At 38.3% G+C, this 19,582-nt stretch overlaps 1 protein-coding gene across 1 annotated transcript in view; it reads right to left on the bottom strand.

Annotated features, from left to right (window-relative positions):
• Nucleotides 1-10,799: 10,799 nt before the first annotated feature.
• The window catches only part of LOC126252125 (transmembrane protease serine 11D-like), a 48,890-nt gene continuing 40,107 nt past the window's right edge, over nucleotides 10,800-19,582 (bottom strand). Inside the window, exon 7 of the mRNA XM_049952991.1 lies at nucleotides 10,800-10,985. Within this exon, the coding sequence (XP_049808948.1) occupies nucleotides 10,800-10,985 (186 nt within the window). The remainder of the gene's footprint in view (nucleotides 10,986-19,582) is intronic.

Raw genomic sequence — 19,582 nt, forward strand, 5'->3', positions numbered from 1 at the left:
AATTGGACTTTAAGCTTTCCATTTCCAGAAATTTAACATTGTAGAACGGGAAATAAAGGTTCGATGACTATTCAAAGTGTGTATACATTTTTTTGACGCACCCTGTATTCCAGGTGTTCAGAGACCTACATTGTGTTTCACAGGCTTCATCAGTTGCCATATCTTTGCTGGCGTTCTGAAGACTGTGCCTGTTTTATGTTTCTTGAGGCACCGGCTAATCTTCCCTGTTATTGAGCCACAAAACAGTAGACATTGTAGGTCTCAGGACAAACTGGAAATACAAAATCTTGTGTGGGTGTGGGTGGTTTTATGCTGGTCAGATTGTCTGAACTCCCAAAAAATCAGCTGTAGCAGAGCATGCACTAGAAAGTGGAAACTGAGTTGCATTCAGTGATACTTCTGTTATTAAAAGGACCAGTGGTTTCTGGGATAGCATAAAAATGAAGCAATAGAGACAAAAATATTGGACAACACTCTCAATAAAGACAGTGGATCACAGCTGAGTACAGTCCGGGATCCTGTGATTTGGGAGTTCAAGGGGGCTCACTGGTCAAGCCATCAAAACAAAGCCATATGTGGTGCGAGACTAGGTAACAGAGACATTGCTGGCAGCAATGTGACTATATAAGCATGGCAGCAGCATTCTCTGCCAAAAGCTAGTGGGCAGTTAACCACTTGACATGACTTGAAATACAAGAATGTTTTGTCAATGGATATTGCCATGAGAGCATGTATTTGTACATATTTACTGTATGCCATATCAGAAGATTATGGAACAGTAACAGATGGTCTTACTATGCTCCTAATGATGTCTCAGATGCTCACTGACTATACCCACTATTTAATTACTGCTTTGGTTGTGAGTAGGACGTATGTGGATTAGTAAGGATACTAGAATTGCATAAACCTGCAATATATAGCATACATATGTATGCTGTTGTGATGAAGCAAGCTGGGATAATTTTTACTTCCCCTCTTGTTTTGCCATCTGCCTCCTTAAATTCTTTTTTTCTGTTTTAACTAATTATCATTAATATACATGAATATAAACTGCATTTTCATATAAGAGAAAGGCTGTCCAATTTTAAAAAAATATAACACCAGATCTAATTTTGTGCTTAGTGTTGTATATGTAACTAATTTTTTAATTTATTTTGACTATTTACAGTTAGCATCTTTTGTTATTGGGTGAAATCAGTAATTGTTTCGTAACTTAAATTCTATTGTTGACTTATAAACAAATATAAATTCTGTGCTAATTGTAAACATTTGGAATATGAAATACTAGTAATCTTAAAGTATCTATTTGGCTCTATTTGAAAAAATATTAGCAAAGCCAGCCCTTAATTAATTCCAAAGTAATTAACAGTTTTGTCAAAAGTATTGTTTGTGTAACTATATATGTTAATTTCATGATTTAAACAAATAATTTGGCCTAACTCTTGTCGTAGAAGAAACTGTTAAATAATAACCAATTTTTTGATGTATTCAGTTAATTTAATGAGTTAAGTTTTAATTGTAATTTCTGTAAATTTAACTTTCAACACTATATTTTCAGTACCTATTATTGTGAGGATATATAAGGGCATGATTTTTGGTCAGGAGACAATCTGTCCACGGCCTAGTTTCAGACGAGGAACATGTGTTGGTTAGAATGACAACAATGCATCAACTTAACAGTGTAATAAGTGTTACACAATTAGGCTGCATGACAGTGTCTGCTCCATATGTACCTTTTTATTCTTCAAGAACTGTGAAATTTGTGGCTAGGCTTTTACTGCACGTAGATGTTCAACAGTAAACTATTGTAGCAGTATGTGGATCGTTTGCCTGCTAACTATTAATGAGGCTTAAAGGAAGTTAGAGCAATAGTGCACTGGCCATATATAAATGTGTATTATTGGGGGGGGCTGTGAAAAGTGAAAGTAAAAGACTGTGAAACGCAACTGTGCATCTGTCGGCTACATTATTTACTGTAGTCAGTGTCCAAATTACAAACCCCATTTTTCAGCCAGTGTAGCAGTGCAGTACGTCGACACTGAGGACAATCAACAAACGAAGAAACAAAGAAGGGAAACCGCTACACTGTCTTCACAGATAGCAAAGAAAAACTATATTGTGCCAGCTTATGTAATCCATGCTATTAGCTATTTTGTTATACACACAATAATAAAAATTATAGACAGGTAAAATTGTGCAGATAGACCTACCCCATTAACAGAACCAAGACATTAGATATATAAACCAGTGGTGTTGTCACACATTATATCAGTGAAGAGATGATTGGCTGGAAAAAGAGACAATATTCTGTGCTTTCTCAGGGACGTGCAGGAGTTTACTGAAAGGTGTAGATTCCAGTGAGGAGAGAATATTGGAGACTTTAAAAAACCTTTATGATGATATTCACAGCTTCCACGATGATAGTAAGTATGCTGCAGACTTAAATAAATGCAATGAATATACAGATACCAACAAATGTGCTCTCATAGGCAGTAGGTAAGCAAGTGTTGGGTACAGTGTCATACGTCACCCTAAATAAAGTGAAGCCTGCAGCATCTCACTTCAGTTGTTCCATTAACAATTATAATATCCCCCTCAATAACGCTTGAGCCATTCTGAGGAGACATAGAAATATTGGCATGGTTTGGTGGACTTGTTCATGCATCCCATAAAGCAGATCTGCCAATAATTCGTAAGCACTTATTTCTGCATGGTTATTTAGAAGCAGCTAAACACCAGGAGGTGAAGAATTTATTAATGCTCATTATGGCAGGAAGGATAGAATCATATAGGCCCACTTGGACTACCTGGATAATATTAAGCTTTTTCTGATGAAGGCTGTGGCAGAAAGCTTATGAGGAAGTGTCTTTTATTTGTGCCTGTCTGTAACTTAACATGTCATCTTATTATCTATTATTTAGTAAACACAGTCGTTGTAGCGTATAAGTTGTTACTTTTGAATTATCCACAAATAAAAAAGTAACAACTTATATGTGACCATGACTGTGTTTACTAAATGATTATGATACTAATATGACTTTATGATAAGTAGGAATCTATCTTTTCCTACATTTTTGAATTCCTACCTGGAGTTTCCATTGTTCAATTTTGGATAATTTTAAGCATATTCAGTTTGTATCTGCAGAACTACTTAACTTCACCTTCACTGTCAATAATTACCTCATTCAAGTTTTGTGTGTACTTGGTGAAGAGGTGGACACCTATGGCCAAGTATTCACCATGGATTCTTAGGGTATTCCCTGATGTGTTATTTGCATATTGTTGTTAAGAGTAAAGTTTTTGTAAATGACAACATCCTTAAACTAATGAAATTCAGAGGAGAGGAAGTGGACAATGCTCTTATCGTACAAAAGTCTATGGACATACACCATGTCACTCTTTTGCAACAGCAGCTCTTAATGAATACATTAATTCCAAACAGACATTAAGAAGGGATATATATAATTTGTATCATTTTGTCCCCTTCTGTGAATCTAATCACCAATGGACTTAGGATTGTTAAACAATTGCAGGAATCATGAAGTGAAGAAGATAACAGGTGATTCTCATAGCTAATATGGAACACAAGACAACCATCTGTGGGAATATGAGAAAGACACTGTGAACTTACTATATTAAATCATACTAGGAACCTCTGTGTATCAAAAACAGTCCCCTAAGTGGTTTGGAAATCAAATAAATGTTGCCTCTTGTAGTCAAATAGATGCTACCTTGCTAACTTCATGCTCCAATGCTTATGAAGGTGCTTACTCTTCATCTCAGTTGTTAGTCCCACATGATGTTCAGACTATTTCATGAATTTGAAAAATACAGTTAACCCATCCTAAAACATGTTCACAAGAAAGCTTTAATGTGGACTTATTGACTGTTAATGACCATTATTGGAATATATCTGAGAACTGTTTGATGACTTGTATTTCACCATCAGTTGATACAATTCCTACCATATTTGAATGAACTCTAACTTGAATTTACTTGGGAGTTTGTGCACATCCACTTGATGCAAATCTTATTCATCACACGTCAGCTGGACATTTGGAATAGTGAAAACCATGCTTTGGATGTAACTAGCAATGCACTCTTTGATGAGTTTCACATACTCTGACATATAGTATGCAAGATAGTCAAAGAGTTGTATGTTTTCCCAGAAAACAAGATGTTCTTCCATCAACAGGCTCGACATGGGATATCAGCATAAAAGTCTTCACAATAACGTCACAAGGGTACGTACCGCAGTCACATGCTGGACTAAATTGCAACAGGGTGTGTGGAATACACCCTCACAGAAGATCATGGAAACACCATTTTTAAACCTTTCTCATCAAGTTATGACAAAGGAGAAATTTGGGAAGATCAAGTGGAAAATAATTTTTGGTGTGTCTACTCATGAGGCCAACATACCTTCTCTCATTAAGACATTAGAAGGGGAAATTTTGGGGGATGGGGGAGCACACCATCTGCTGGAGATATTCATGTTTTTGATATTCACACATCATCAGTGATGTTATGCAAGCATTTTTGCAATTGGTTTCACATGAAGGCAATAGGAACTTAACTAGATCCCTATGGAACTAATCCAAGATTGGGATGGGAACTACCAGATCAAAGGATGAAATGAGTCATTAGAATGCCATTTGGCATAACATGAAGCCCATTCTTGCTCTCCGTAACACTAAGTCAACTAGCTGATCAATATGAAAGTACTTTTCCTGTTGTTGTCTATCATGTAGACAGAAGTGTTTTTATAAGTGATTTCACAACCAGCATAGAGCCTGACACAATTGCAAATTGTTTGTATTAAGAACTCAACAAATTAATGACACTACTAATTCTTGATTTGGTGAAATGGGTCAATAATTCATAAGAGCTAAAGGCTGTATTATGGTTGCTCAAAGAATGAAATATCAACTTAGAGGCATGAGATCTAGCCATTCACTGTAATGCAGTCTTCATATGAATAGACTACTTGCAAGACCAAGTGCTAAGAGAAAGCTGCAAATCACTAACAAGTACAACTGCACGCTAGGTCTCTTTTCTCCAGTATCTTCAGCTGGAAAATTTTATTCCAGGGTATGTGGTACAGAGTCACTGATTATAAAAAACAGTTGGCACCTGATATTGAGAACTGATGGAACACTTAGTTGTCTATATTAGTCCCTGATTTTGATGTAAATTCCACAATGTTCACAAAGTGCTGCACTCTGCTACATGTCATTTACAATGCTTTAGAGAGAGCACGTGGATTAGATTAAATTAGATTAGATTAGTTTTTCGTTCCATAGATCCGTGCTGAGGAGATCCTCATGGATGTGGAACATGTCAATTTATTTATTTATTTATTTATTTTTTAAGCTGAAATAACAATACTAATAGTATGAATATATACAATACATCATTTGTCTCTATTAAAAAATTCGTCAATGGAGTAGAAGGAGTTGGCCACTAGTAAGTCTTTCAGGCTCCTTTTAAACTGATCAATATTTGTAACAGCTTTATGTACTTGCACAGTTGCAAAGGATACACTGTTGTTTGTTTAGCCTTATTACAACTTGTAATATGTTACTATTTTGCTAATAAATAAACCATGAACCATGGACCTTGCCGTTGGTGGGGAGGCTTGCGTGCCTCAGCGATACAGATAGCCATACCGTATGTGCAACCACAACGGAGGGGTATCTGTTGAGAGGCCAGACAAACATGTGGTTCCTGAAGAGGGGCAGCAGACTTTTCAGTAGTTGCAGGGGCAACAGTCTGGATGATTGACTGATCTGGCCTTGTATCATCAACCAAAACGGGCTTGCTGTGCTGGTACTGCGAACGGCTGAAAGCAAGGGGAAACTACAGCCGTAATTTTTCCCGAGGGCATGCAGCTTTACTGTATGATTAAATGATGATGGCGTCCTCTTGGGTAAAATATTCCGGAGGTAAAATAGTCCCCCATTCGGATCTCCGGGCGGGGACTACTCAAGAGGATGTCGTTATCAGGAGAAAGAAAACTGACGTTCTACGGATCGGAGCGTGGAATGTCAGGTGCCTTAATCGGTTAGAAAATTTAAAAAGGGAAATAGATAGGTTAAAGTAAGATATAGTGGGAATTAGTGAAGTTCGGAGGCAGGAGGAACAAGACTTTTGGTCAGGTGATTACAGGGTTATAAATACAAAATCAAATAGGGGTAATGCAGGAGTAGGTTTAATAATGAATAAAAAAATACGAGTGCGGGTTAGCTACTACAAACAGCATAGTGAACACATTATTGTGGCCAAGTTAGACACAAAGCCCAAGCCTACTACAGTAGTACAAGTTCATATGCCAACTAGCTCTGCAGATGATGAAGAAATTGATGAAATGTATGACGAGATAAAAGAAATTATTCAGGTAGTGAAGGGAGACGAAAATTTAATAGTCATTGGTGACTGGAATTCGTCAGTAGGAAAAGGGAGAGAAGGAAACGTAGTAGGTGAATATGGATTGGGGGGAAGAAATGAAAGAGGAAGCCGCCTTGTAGAATTTTGCACAGAGCATAACTTAATCATAGCTAACACTTGGTTCAAGAATCATAAAAGAAGGTTGTATACCTGGAAGAATCCTGGAGATGCTAAAAGGTATCAGATAGATTATATAATGGTAAGACAGAGATTTAGGAACCAGGTTTTAAATTGTAAGACATTTCCAGGGGCAGATGTGGACTCTGACCACAATCTATTGGTTATGAACTGCAGATTGAAACTGAAGAAACTGCAAAAAGGTGGGAATTTAAGGAGATGGGACCTCGATAAACTGAAAGAACCAGAGATTGTAGAGAGTTTCAGGGAGAGCATAAGGGAACAATTGACAGGAATGGGGGAAAGAAATACAGTAGAAGAAGAATGGGTAGCTCTGTGGGATGAAGTAGTGAAGGCAGCAGACGATCAAGTAGGTAAAAAGACGAGGGCTAATGGAAATCCTTGGGTAACAGAAGAAATATTGAATTTAATTGATGAAAGGAGAAAATATAAAAATGCTGTAAATGAAGCAGGCAAAAAGGAATACAAACGTCTCAAAAATGAGATCGACAGGAAGTGCAAAATGGCTAAGCAGGGATGGCTAGAGGACAAATGTAAGGATGTAGAGGCTTGTCTCACTAGGGGTAAGATAGATACTGCCTACAGGAAAATTAAAGAGACCTTTGGAGAGAAGAGAACCACTTGTATGAATATCAAGAGCTCAGATGGCAACCCAGTTCTGAGCAAAGAAGGGAAGGCAGAAAGGTGGAAGGAGTATATAGAGGGTTTATACAAGGGCGATGTACTTGAGGACAATATTATGGAAATGGAAGAGGATGTAGATGAAGATGAAATGGGAGATAAGATACTGCGTGAAGAGTTTGACAGAGCACTGAAAGACCTGAGTCGAAACAAGGCCCCCGGAGTAGACAACATTCCATTGGAACTACTGACGGCCTTGGGAGAGCCAGTCCTGACAAAACTCTACCATCTGGTGAGCAAGTTGTACGAAACAGGCGAAATACCCTCAGACTTCAAGAATAATGTAATAATTCCAATCCCAAAGAAAGCAGGTGTTGACAGATGTGAAAATTACCGAACAATCAGTTTAATAAGCCACAGCTGCAAAATACTAACACGAATTCTTTACAAACAAATGGAAAAACTAGTACAAGCCGATCTCGGGGAAGATCAGTTTGGATTCCGTAGAAATACTGGAACACGTGAGGCAATACTGACCTTACGACTTATCTTAGAAGAAAGATTAAGAAAAGGCAAACCTACATTTCTAGCATTTGTAGACTTAGAGAAAGCTTTTGACAATGTTAACTGGAATACTCTCTTTCAAATTCTGAAGGTGGCAGTGGTAAAATACAGGGAGCGAAAGGCTATTTACAATTTGTACAGAAACCAGATGGCAGTTATAATAGTCGAGGGGCATGAAAGGGAAGCAGTGGTTTGGAAAGGAGTGAGACAGGGTTGTAGCCTCTCCCTGATGTTATTCAATCTGTATATTGAGCAAGCAGTAAAGGAAACAAAAGAAAAATTCGGAGTAGGTATTAAAATTCATGGAGAAGAAGTAAAAACTTTGAGGTTTGCCGATGACATTGTAATTCTGTCAGAGACAGCAAAGGACTTGGAAGAGCAGTTGAACAGAATGGACAGTGTGTTGAAAGGAGGATATAAGATGAACATCAACAAAAGCAAAACGAGGATAATGGAATGTAGTCGTATTAAGTCGGGTGATGCTGAGGGAATTGGATTAGGAAATGAGACACTTAAAGTAGTAAAGGAGTTTTGATATTTAGGGAGTAAAATAACTGGTGATGGTCGAAGTAGAGAGGATATAAAATGTAGACTGGCAATGGCAAGGAAATCGTTTCTGAAGAAGAGGAAGTTGTTAACATTGAGTATAGATTTAAGTGTCAGGAAGTCGTTTCTGAAAGTATTTGTATGGAGTGTAGCCATGTATGGAAGTGAAACATGGACGATAACTAGTTTGGACAAGAAGAGAATAGAAGCTTTCAAAATGTGGTGCTACAGAAGAATGCTGAAGATAAGGTGGGTAGATCACGTAACTAATGAGGAGGTATTGAACAGGATTGGGGAGAAGAGAAGTTTGTGGCACAACTTGACTAGAAGAAGGGATCGGTTGGTAGGACATGTTTTGAGGCACCAAGGGATCACAAATTTAGCATTGGAGGGCAGCGTAGAGGGTAAAAATCATAGAGGGAGACCAAGAGATGAATACACTAAGCAGATTCAGAAGGATGTAGGTTGCAGTAGGTACTGCGAGATGAAGAACCTTGCACAGGATAGAGTAGCATGGAGAGCTGCATCAAACCAGTCTCAGGACTGAAGACCACAACAAGAACAACAAATAAAAATGCAGACACTAGAATGATGAAATTCTCTGTTTTTCATTTGTGTAATTTAGAATTATAGTTTTGGTATAATATTGCCGTGGCAGTGTATTTGTCTTGTTGATTTGAAATGACTACCAGTAGATAAAACTTACTCATAATTTTATCAGTATAATATATATATACAAAATTTACATGAAATATCAGCATTGATTTACATGATGTATGTTTATGAACCTTATTGTTTAAAGTATAACTTGCATTTGACTGATCACTATGATACAAAAGTATACAACATTCAGTATAAAGAAGATTACATTAGGAGATTTTTAGTAAGCCACTGAATACTCAAAGCGCTAATGACCACTGTAGTTGTGCACCCTAAAACCACAATACTCAAAGTTTTGGCCCTGCTAATAAGTGTCTGCTGCAGAATTCATACAATTAATTTTAAAGCCCTGATTTTCTTGATTTATTAGAACAGTACCCTTTTTAAAAAATGTTATTTTGGAAATATAATTATTAAAAAATGTTGTCATTAAAATCAACACAAAATTATAAAATGTAACCCTTTCAAAAATCCAATATTAACACCTGGCTTTGATTTTTCTGTTTCCTAAAGTGTACATTAGTTAATGAAAATTTAAACAATGAGCTATAGTTTCTAGGATCATCTTGATGGGCTTTTCAGGTGTAATAGCATTACAGACTTCTATTTGTTGTGCGTGAAAGCATCCACTGCAATATTTACAAACCTAAAAAGGAAATCGCTTCAGTATAAAGACAGCCAAAGTTACAAGATCCTCTTTTTATTTAATTGATAACTAGTTTCAGGTTACTTGAATCCATTTTCAAAATCGTCCACATGAACAAAACAGTATTCTCTGAAATAGCATATAAACCATGTCAAGATTATACATACACATACAACAAAGTCATGTTTAACCATGGACAGTGACAGACAAACATATAAAATATATTAATCCAGTATGCTGGAGATCCATCAACAAGAAAATGTTTACTAAACTGAATTGTACATAATTTAACAGTGATTTTCGTGCTATATTACAGCACTGGACATTGATGGTATTCTGAAACCTATAGACAGACTCAGAATCTTTGGTATCACTTGATAAAAGAGGAAGTATAAATTTATGAGAGTAATATTCATTTCTTTCACCAGTTCCAAAAATAATAATGTAAATGAGATACAAACTATTTTTGTAGGAAAGTAAAAGAACTGATATTATGCAGTCTCTTTGCAGAAAAAATGGTAACAATTTCTTTCCTTGCCTACCATCAGTATTTGAGGTTACTGGCTATACCACATATGTAAGTATATGTAATTGCTAACTCAGTTAAGAATGAAATGGGAATAAGTTCTTCATCGCATTAATATTGATTATGCTTCAGTAACTTCACATGTTAGTTTGAAGCATTTGTTTTCTCCATCCTGGAAAACAATTGGATGTTTAACAGTTGCTGTGTAAATTAATCTCTTACACTGCCTATTACATATCTACTCAAATTCTGTATGTTCACCTACTACAAGCTGACTAACAGCACCCACTAAAAAGTTTAGGACAAACAGTTAAATATGTGCTGTGCATTCAGCCACAGAGAAATGAATTGTGGAATGAAATATAGCTTTATAAAAGGTACACTGTCACCTTTTTTTGTTTTAAGGCCATTGTTTCTGTGTCTTAAGGCCATTGTTTCTGCTTTTTATTTCCTCATGTTTCACGAGCACTATTGACTAAGATAATCAAAGAATAACAAATGTGTTACAAGTAGAGTCTTGTGAGTGCATGTTTTGATGTTTCATACAATCTCTGTACCAGGTGTCAATTTATGTTTGCAGTTTACTACAGAGTGTATTTCATAAGTGTTTTAACTAATTTTCACAACCATAAGATAAAATTACATCACCATTTATGAGTAATTCCAGGCACCACCACCGCTGGTGACCAAAGAAATCCAATTCAAGTAGGAGACAATGCGAGTGTGGACATCTGGGATACCAGGAGTGCCACATTTTGGAGCTCCAAAACTGATTATGCCTGTGGCATAATAAAGTCCGTCAACATCCTGAACCATCAGGGCTCCTCCACTGTCTCCCTGATCAAGAAATATATAATGCGGATCATTAAAAAATGATAGATTAGGAAGTAACTTGTGACATGAAAATCTGCAGATAACTATTTTTCCATTTATATTTGCATTTTTCTGTTTAAGTACTTACTAAGAACAATCATAAGCAAACTACAACTGACAGTTAAATCTATCACACTGCAGTTGAGTATGCACTGTTTGAGGTTTCCTATTAGATTAAAACTTTGTATGAGACACACATTTGAAATCAGAACTGTGACTTGTGGGTGGGTTGTTTTTTCCTACTATTGTATCCAAATTTAACTTATAGCATGCCCTCATAACTTCATCTCTAAAAATACTTTCCCCTGTTTTCTAAACTTCTCAATAGCCCTCCTGCACACCATGCTGGACTAGCACCCATGAAAGAAAGGATATTGTGAAGAAATGGCTTACCCGCAGCCTTTATAGATCAGTCAATGACACCATTACCCATGAAAAGGAAGTTTTTTGGTTTGAGTCTCAGTCTGCCACACCATTTTAATCTGAAAGGATGTTTCAAAACATTCTTTCTGGAAACAGTTGGATACAACATGGAAAATCCATTTCTCCTCAACATCATTTCTTCCAGTGGTGCTAGTCTATCAAGGTAACTTTGGCTAAAAATTTATCTCAGAGTTTAATGCAGCAGTCTTCTTTAATTATTTCTTTGGAAGAAACCCTAAATGGGCTTTAGGAATACCAAATCTGCAGTAGTTGTACAGTTAGGTTTAAAATCCTTTATTAAGTGATAAATGCTTGGCACATGGTTTAATTTGGAGGCCAGTGATTTAAAATTATTCCCATTTGTCGTAGTAATACTTTCAGGAGACAGAATTTCATATCTTTTTCTTTTTTTGTTCCTGCTTAATGAATATCCAGTTCTATTTTACTAACTTCTGTGGAGTACATCATGCTGGAGTGATTCAGTGAATTAAGCTGTGGTCAGTGCAGGGAACAGAATTCCATATTTTTTCTCTTTTTGTTTCCTGCTTAATGAAAATCCAGTTCTATTTTATTAACTTCTGTGGAGTACATCATGCTGGAGTGATTCAATGAATTAAGCTGTGGTCAGTCCAGACAAGGCTGGCAACACAACTACTGCAGGCTCAGTCTTGAGAAAACTTCTTAGCTGTGCTGCAGTAAGGCTGTACATTACATCCTTGCCTGAAAATGTGTTGCATAGAAAGGTGAGATTCAGTTTCTTTTTCTAGTACTTCCACAGTTTCCAACAGTTGCTTATCTTTTCTCTGTGTTGTCACTTTCTTTCTTCCAACAAACTACACCTTATATCTTATTTTTAATGTACATGTATGCTTGTAAATTTTGCATTTTATTTTTGAAAGGGTTTCTGTATATGATTTCCAAATACCATTTTTCTAGATTTTTTTTAGTATTGTGATGCAAGATGTTATTTGCTTCTGTTTCCAAAAAATATTGGAATATTTGTTTGGTTAATATGTCCTCACTAATTTCTAAAGCACTATTTTTGGAAAATTAAGATTAGTTTGTGATATAGCCTCTGTTCTTACAAGATAGGATCAAATTTTTGAAGCCATCTATATGGTATTGTAGGCTGAGGTTCCAGGTATCAGACTCTGCAACCTCGTTTGTGAGTAATCGGAAAAAAAGATTGGAATGATGTGTGATGCTCTACAGCTTTAAAAAAAAATGTTATACAGATCAGTTGTGTAGTGGTTGCAGTATAGGCCTCATATTTAGGGTTTGTGTGCTTGAACATCATTAAGTGCTTTGAATATTTTATTTGTAGATCTTTATCAAAATGACCTTCATTATTATTTTATTCAATTAATTGCTTTAAATGTAATTTTTATTATTTCTATTCCCTTGTCACATCATTTCAGTCAACATACTAACTTTTTCAACTGCTCTCATTTTTTCTTCCTGTAAATATAATAGTGCTTTTTACCTGCCTTAATATTTAAACATTTGAAAATGCCAATCTACTAGTTAAAAAACAAAGGACAAAATAATCTATTTATACTGAGAGGGCAGTGGTGTCATAAATGTAATTTTCGTTAAAATATGTAAATTTTCTTGAACAGTGATTCTCACTCAAATATTTAACACACAAATTCTTACTGCACTATGGACAAAATAACAGATCATGATCTAAATGAAAAAGGGGCCTATAAGGAGAATACAAAATCCAAGCAAAATGAGGCATAAAAATAGTGAATGCAACAAATGGATGATAATATATGATGATAAAATGGAAGAAATTAAAATAATTTTAACATGCAGAAATAATTAAAAACACATGTACAAAGATTCCAAGTGGAAAAATAGTATAGGAACAAACAATGAGAGTAACTGAAAAAGTTAATTTCGTGAGTAACATAACGTGACAAAGGTGTAGATATAATTAAAAAAATACATTTAGCCCAGTTAAATGAATAAAAATAATGCTCAAAGTAATTATGATAAAGATTTAAAAATAAAAAAATTCAAAACACCACAACCTCTTGCAGTATAACCATTAAACTATGCAATCAATCTGTAGTACAATACTTTTTAAAGCTATAGCATATTATGTGAAATTCTGAAAACTTTTTTGGCCAATTATTCAGATGAGAGGCCCACCAGGATGAATGGCTGCAAGGTGTGGTACCTGGGACGTTAACCTGCATCACCACATAGATAATTTCAAAATGTCGATCACACCACTGGGGACCTCTCCTTGCTAATTATTAATGCTTCATATCAAATGGAATTTGTCTCTCTTTACTATTTGATACTTTAAGACCAGATGTTAGCTAACCATTCTTCCTGCTTCTGTTCAAATTTATCCATATCTGTCTTAAGAGAAGAGAAGTAGGAATATACGTAACAGCAGATTCAGTTTTTATGTGCCATTCTTGCTTCGTTCAGCTTTTCTAAATGTTCATCTTTAAATTCAAAGATACTAGTTCGGGGTACAGTATCCTCAGACAGCTCCATGCCAGGTGCTTGTTGAAGCATCTTCTTAGCTTCTGATTATCATTCATTGCTCCATATTATGAGCAATATTGACTCACAGATGTTCTATCAGGTTATTTTAAGAAAGGGATGAATACCCCTCAATGTTCTACTTCTTCCACTAGTACTTTGTCCCGCAGTCTGCGCAGGGTCGGCATGGTTACAACGGATTTGGCATGGTTAATTGAAAGGGGTGGCCGGATGCCCTTCCTGCTGCCACCCCCCACCCCCCGGGATGGAATCAGTGATCAGTGTACTCCAGCTTTGCATCTAGATTAAACCATGAAATAATGTGAACGTGTTTCAAATGTCTGCAAGTGGTGTAACTGAGATGGGATGTGGGGAACAGCCTGGTATTCGCCTAGTGGGCTGTGGAAAACTGCCGTTTCTTCATTTGAATGTGTTTGTTGGGCCAGAAACAAGTACCTGGATCTTAAGGCCATGTTTATGCAACAGCTTCACTGCCCACATATTGCTGGCACTGCTCAAAACTCGATCTGTGATTGGTTGCTTCGAGTTCACTCTTTGCTTCAACAAAGGAAAGTAATGTACTCAAATAACTGACAGCAATGTGCCAGAAATGAAGCTACATCATAAATTTAGCTGTAGATATTAACAGTGCTGTAATAATGTCATGACTGCACTTGTACATATGTCGTATCAGGAAAACCATTGCTTTCTGGACCTTTGTTTATTAGGATTATTTTCTTGTTTCATTTTCCTCTACTCACACCTTCCATCGATACCTATAATGGTCAAAAACCCTATGTATTTATTAATTATCAGCCATCTCTTTTATTGTTTAGCCAGTTGCCTTGATCACCGTTGTTAAGCACTTTTGGGCTGGGTTTCCACTTGGATAGGTGACTGTTCAGATCTACCAAGTGCTGTTATCAACTGAGGTGTATTCAGCCTTTGTGAGACCAACTAAGAAGCTACTTGATTGAGAAGCAGTGACTCTGGACATGAAAACAGACAATGGTTGGGAGAGCAGTGTGCTGACCAGGTGCTCCTCCACACCTGTGTCCAGTGACGCCAATAGACTGAGGATGACATGGCTGTTGGTCAGTACTGTTGGGCCTTCCAAGGCCTGTTTGGACAGAGAGAAGTTTCTTTTCTGTTTATATTGAAAATGTAATAACTGTATATTTTAACATTTTGCAATAACTGTCCTATGCGTGTCTTTAATAGGTGCTGTGCACAAAGCCACAGTCAGTTTGCATCTAACATTCATTATGTAAACTTCCACATACAGCTTTCTTTAAATAATGTTTGTAGTCATTGATACATAACTCAATCCATGCCAAGCAGCTGTAAAACGCAGTCCAATGCATGTAGACACTTGTGTATATTTTCAAATGGACATTTATTGAATATGTACCAGTGCCATACTGCCACTTGTTAGTGTGCAATATAGACTCATTGTAGTCTTTGTAGGTTTACAGATCTGTGAAATTTACTGTATAAAACTGTTCATCATCAGCCAAGGTCTGTGATAATAAATGTACATAAACTTGGAAAATCAAATTTGGTGGAGTTGTGAAAAGTTATTTAAAATTTACTTGTGCCACCAAGCAACCATTAACTGGACACAAAGAAAAGAAGAAGCCATATTAAAACACTGGATCAGTAAACATTCAACTGGATCAGTAAACTGATAAATTGTTGGGGAAATATGTGGTGTCACCGCCAGAAACCACACTTGCTAGGTGGTAGCCTTTAAATCGGCCGCGGTCCGTTAGTATACGTCGGACCCGCATGTCGCCACTATCAGTGATTGCAGACCGAGCGCCGCCACACGGCAGGTCTAGAGAGACTCCCTAGCACTCACCCCAGTTGTACAGCTGACTTTGCTAGCAATGGTTTACTGACTACATTCGCTCTCATTTGCCGAGACGAAAGTTTAGCATAGCCTTCAGCTATGTCATTTGCTATGACCTAGCAAGGCGCCATATTCAGTTACTATTGATATTGATATTGTGAATCATGTACCATCAAGAGAGACGTTCATCATTAATGGATTAAAGTTAAGTATGAAACTAATTACGTCCGCTTTCTGAATTCTAATTCCTTTTCATGTTCCAGACCTCACGTCAGTATAGTTTTTCCCTCCTCACGCCAGCCTGCGTGAGCTAAAAAGTGTGCACTTCAGCCTCCTCTAGTAACATGGTATTGGCTCTTCTGCAAACCCAACATTGGCGACGAGTCAAAACGGTGTTCTTATCTAAACTGCCCTGAGTTACTTGTGGAATGGCTTCGCCACAATCTCCAGATGTACTGTCCAAATTTTATCGCTTACAGAATCAGCAGACGCAGGCATTACTGGATGCCCTTGGACAGCTCGTCCAGGGTCAACGTGCAATGCAAAATGATGCGGCAGCTGCCGCTCCACCGCTCACACAACAACACGCCGTTGCACTAACTTTCAGACCTTTTGATGCTGCACTGGAAAGCTGGACGGAGTGGTCACGCCAATTTGGATTCCATCTTGCCTCCTACAGAATTCAAGGTAACGAGTGGCAGCCTTTTCTTTTGTCGTCCGTCAGTGTGCAAACCTACCGTGTGATAGTCAAATTATTTCCCCGACACAACGTAGCAACTCTGTCCTACGAAGAAATCAGTCAATGTAGTTGCGAAACGATATACCTTCTTTCGTACAAAATGTACGGCAGGTCAGACTAATCGGGAGTGGGTTGCAACCCTGCAAGGCCTTGCTAGGGATTGTGCTTTTGAGTGTCAATGTGGACTCCCTTATTCAGATACTATGGTACGTGATGCAATTGCACAGAACGTTTCTGATGTTCGTATAAGGGAACATATTTTGAAACTAGTCAATCCCTCCCTTCAACAGGTGATGGACATATTGGATCGGCAGGACACATACTTGATTTTGCTTAGGAATCATTTGAAACCTCGTCAGCTGTGTGTCAGGTTAACCAGCCTGCCGGGCGAGCTGCACGGATCAGTAAACAGTCCTCGTGCCCGGCCGCGCCACTGCCGTCAGGCTCTCAGCCACGTGTGCCACGCCGGCAAGCAAATGCAGTGCTCAAATCATGCCCGCAGTGCGCTACTAAACATTCGCGTGAGAATTGCCCGTCACACCAAGCTGTTTGCTTTTACTGTAATAAAAAAGGGCATGTTCAGAGTGTTTGCCAGAAAAAGCTGAGCGGAGTCTCCAAACCATTCCAGGCCCTTTGCTTCGTGCCAGAATCGGAATCGCACCAAGGATACTCAGGCTCACGAAACTTCGCTTCTGGAAATTCATGTCGTTCATTCCACTTCACCCAGTGCCTCTCTATCTTTCAGTGACTGTGTTCGTCCCACAAATAGTCGACATCGCCGGAACTCCCGTCAAGTCGTAAGTGATTTTGTACCAGTGTCAGTTCATGTTGCACGAGACAGTCGCTCTCGTTGTCAGCAGGACAATAAAATTTTTGTCGACTTGGACATTAATGGCAAAGTGATACCATTCCAGCTTGATACCGGAGCTGCAGTTTCACTGATCAATCAAGACACTTACAAACTGCTGGGCACACCTCCGTTGTGTGCCGCAAATGTTAAGTTAACTAGCTATTCAGGTCAAGAGATCCCTGTGTTAGGACAGTGCAGCCTTCCTGCAACATACAAAGGACAAACAAAACTTGTGTCATTTTACGTCCTTCATTCTTCTTCTGCAGTGAACTTGTTTGGTTTCCATTTATTTCAGTTGTTTAACTTGTCTATAGTAAATCAGGTCCTATCAGTGAACCAGACTGTGCCTCCAGACAGTGTTTCTTGTCTATGTGAAGAATTTGCAGACATTTTTGCACTGGACCTTGGTTGCGCTAAGAACTATAAAGCACATTTGGAACTGAAAGTAAACGCGCAACCAAAATTTTTCAGAGTGCGCAATGTTCCCCATGCATTGCGTGAAGAGGTCGCAAAAACATTACACGATTTGGAATCACAAGGTGTAATTGAACGTGTGCAGGCTTCTCTCTGGGCATCACCCTTAGTAATTTTGCCAAATCTTCGGGAAAATTGAGAATTTGTGTGGACTTCAAAGCGACAGAGAATCCACAACTAGTGTTTGCAACTTTTCTTTTACCCCGCCTGGAAGATCTTTTTGGAAAACTGTGCTCGGGCAAATATTTTTCGAAGTTGGACCTAGGAGATGCGTACTTGCAAATACCAGTGGACGAAGAATCCCAGTGCGTTTTGGTGGTTAACATGCATCTTGGTTTGTATCAATTCAAACGACTGCTATTCAGGTGTGCATCCGCCCCTGCATTGTTTCAGCAATATCTACAAACTGTTTGTGCGTTGGTCCCTACTGCAGCCAACTATCTGGACGATATTGTGATCTCCGGAAAGACGGAAGAAGAACATTTAGCCAATCTCAGAACATTATTTCAGGTCTTGCGACAAAATGGTCTTCGCTTATGGAAGGACAAATGTGTGTTTTTTGCTCGTGACTTGCCATACCTGGGCCATGTACTCCATGCCCAAGGCATACATCCCAGTCCCACGCACCTCTGTGCCATACAAGACTTGCCTTCACCGCAGAATTTCAAGCAGCTACAGAGTGTGCTGGGAAAAATCAACTATTATCATAGATATGTACTGCATGCCTCTTCCATTTCAGCTCTGCTTCATCGCTTACACCGTAAAGGTGTTCCGTTCGTCTGGACGACGGAATGCAAATGCGCCTTTCGCCAGTTGAAATCGGCTTTGCTTTCCAATACTTGCCTTATGCCATTCGATCCCCAGAAGCCCCATTTGTTGATGGTGGATGCATCGGATTTCGGGATCGGTGCTGTGCTTGCACACAAAGATGGCTCGCACGATCGCCCTATTGCCTTTGCGTCCAAATTGATCTAGTCTGCGCAAAGAAATTATTCACATATTGAGAAAGAAGCATTGGCTCTCGTATTTGGTGTTACAAAGCTTCATGACTTCTTGTATGGTCGTCACTTTACCATAATCGCAGACCACAAACCTTTGACATTGCTTTTTCATCCGAACAAGCCTGTACCTCCACTTACAGTGTGGAAATTCATTCGCTAGTCTATTTTCCTCTCGAAGTACCACTACGATATCTTGTATCAGTCCACTGCTAAGCACGGAAACACTGATGCGTTGTCCCGTTTGCCTGTTGCTGAGGATAGGGCATTCGATTCCTCCGAACTTGCTTGCATGTTGATTGATTTGGCAACCAATGACGTTTGAATCGTTTCCAATTGATTTTCGTCGTGTAGCTACAGCCACAACTGCCGACCCTGTCCTTGCTACCGTTCTTCATTTTGTTGCTATGCAATGGCCCTTGTCAAAGTCACGGATCGGGCACCCGTTGGTTCGCTGATTTTTTGCTCACAAGGAGAGACTTTTTGTTTGATGTGGTGTTTTGCTTTTGCGTTCTGATAATGATCAGTCCAGGGTCGTGGTCCCACGTTCGTTACAGTCCTCTGTCTTAAAACTTCTCCACCAAGGACATTGGGGTATAGTGAGAACGAAACAAATTGCTCGTCAGCACTGTACTTGGTTCGGAATCGATGCTGCGATTACGAATATGTGCTCTTCTTGCATGGTGTGTGCCGAACAACAATCAGCACCACCGCGGAAATTCT

The sequence above is a fragment of the Schistocerca nitens genome, chromosome 4, assembly GCF_023898315.1.
Source record: "Schistocerca nitens isolate TAMUIC-IGC-003100 chromosome 4, iqSchNite1.1, whole genome shotgun sequence".
In the NCBI taxonomy this organism is placed as follows: Eukaryota; Metazoa; Arthropoda; class Insecta; order Orthoptera; family Acrididae; genus Schistocerca; species Schistocerca nitens.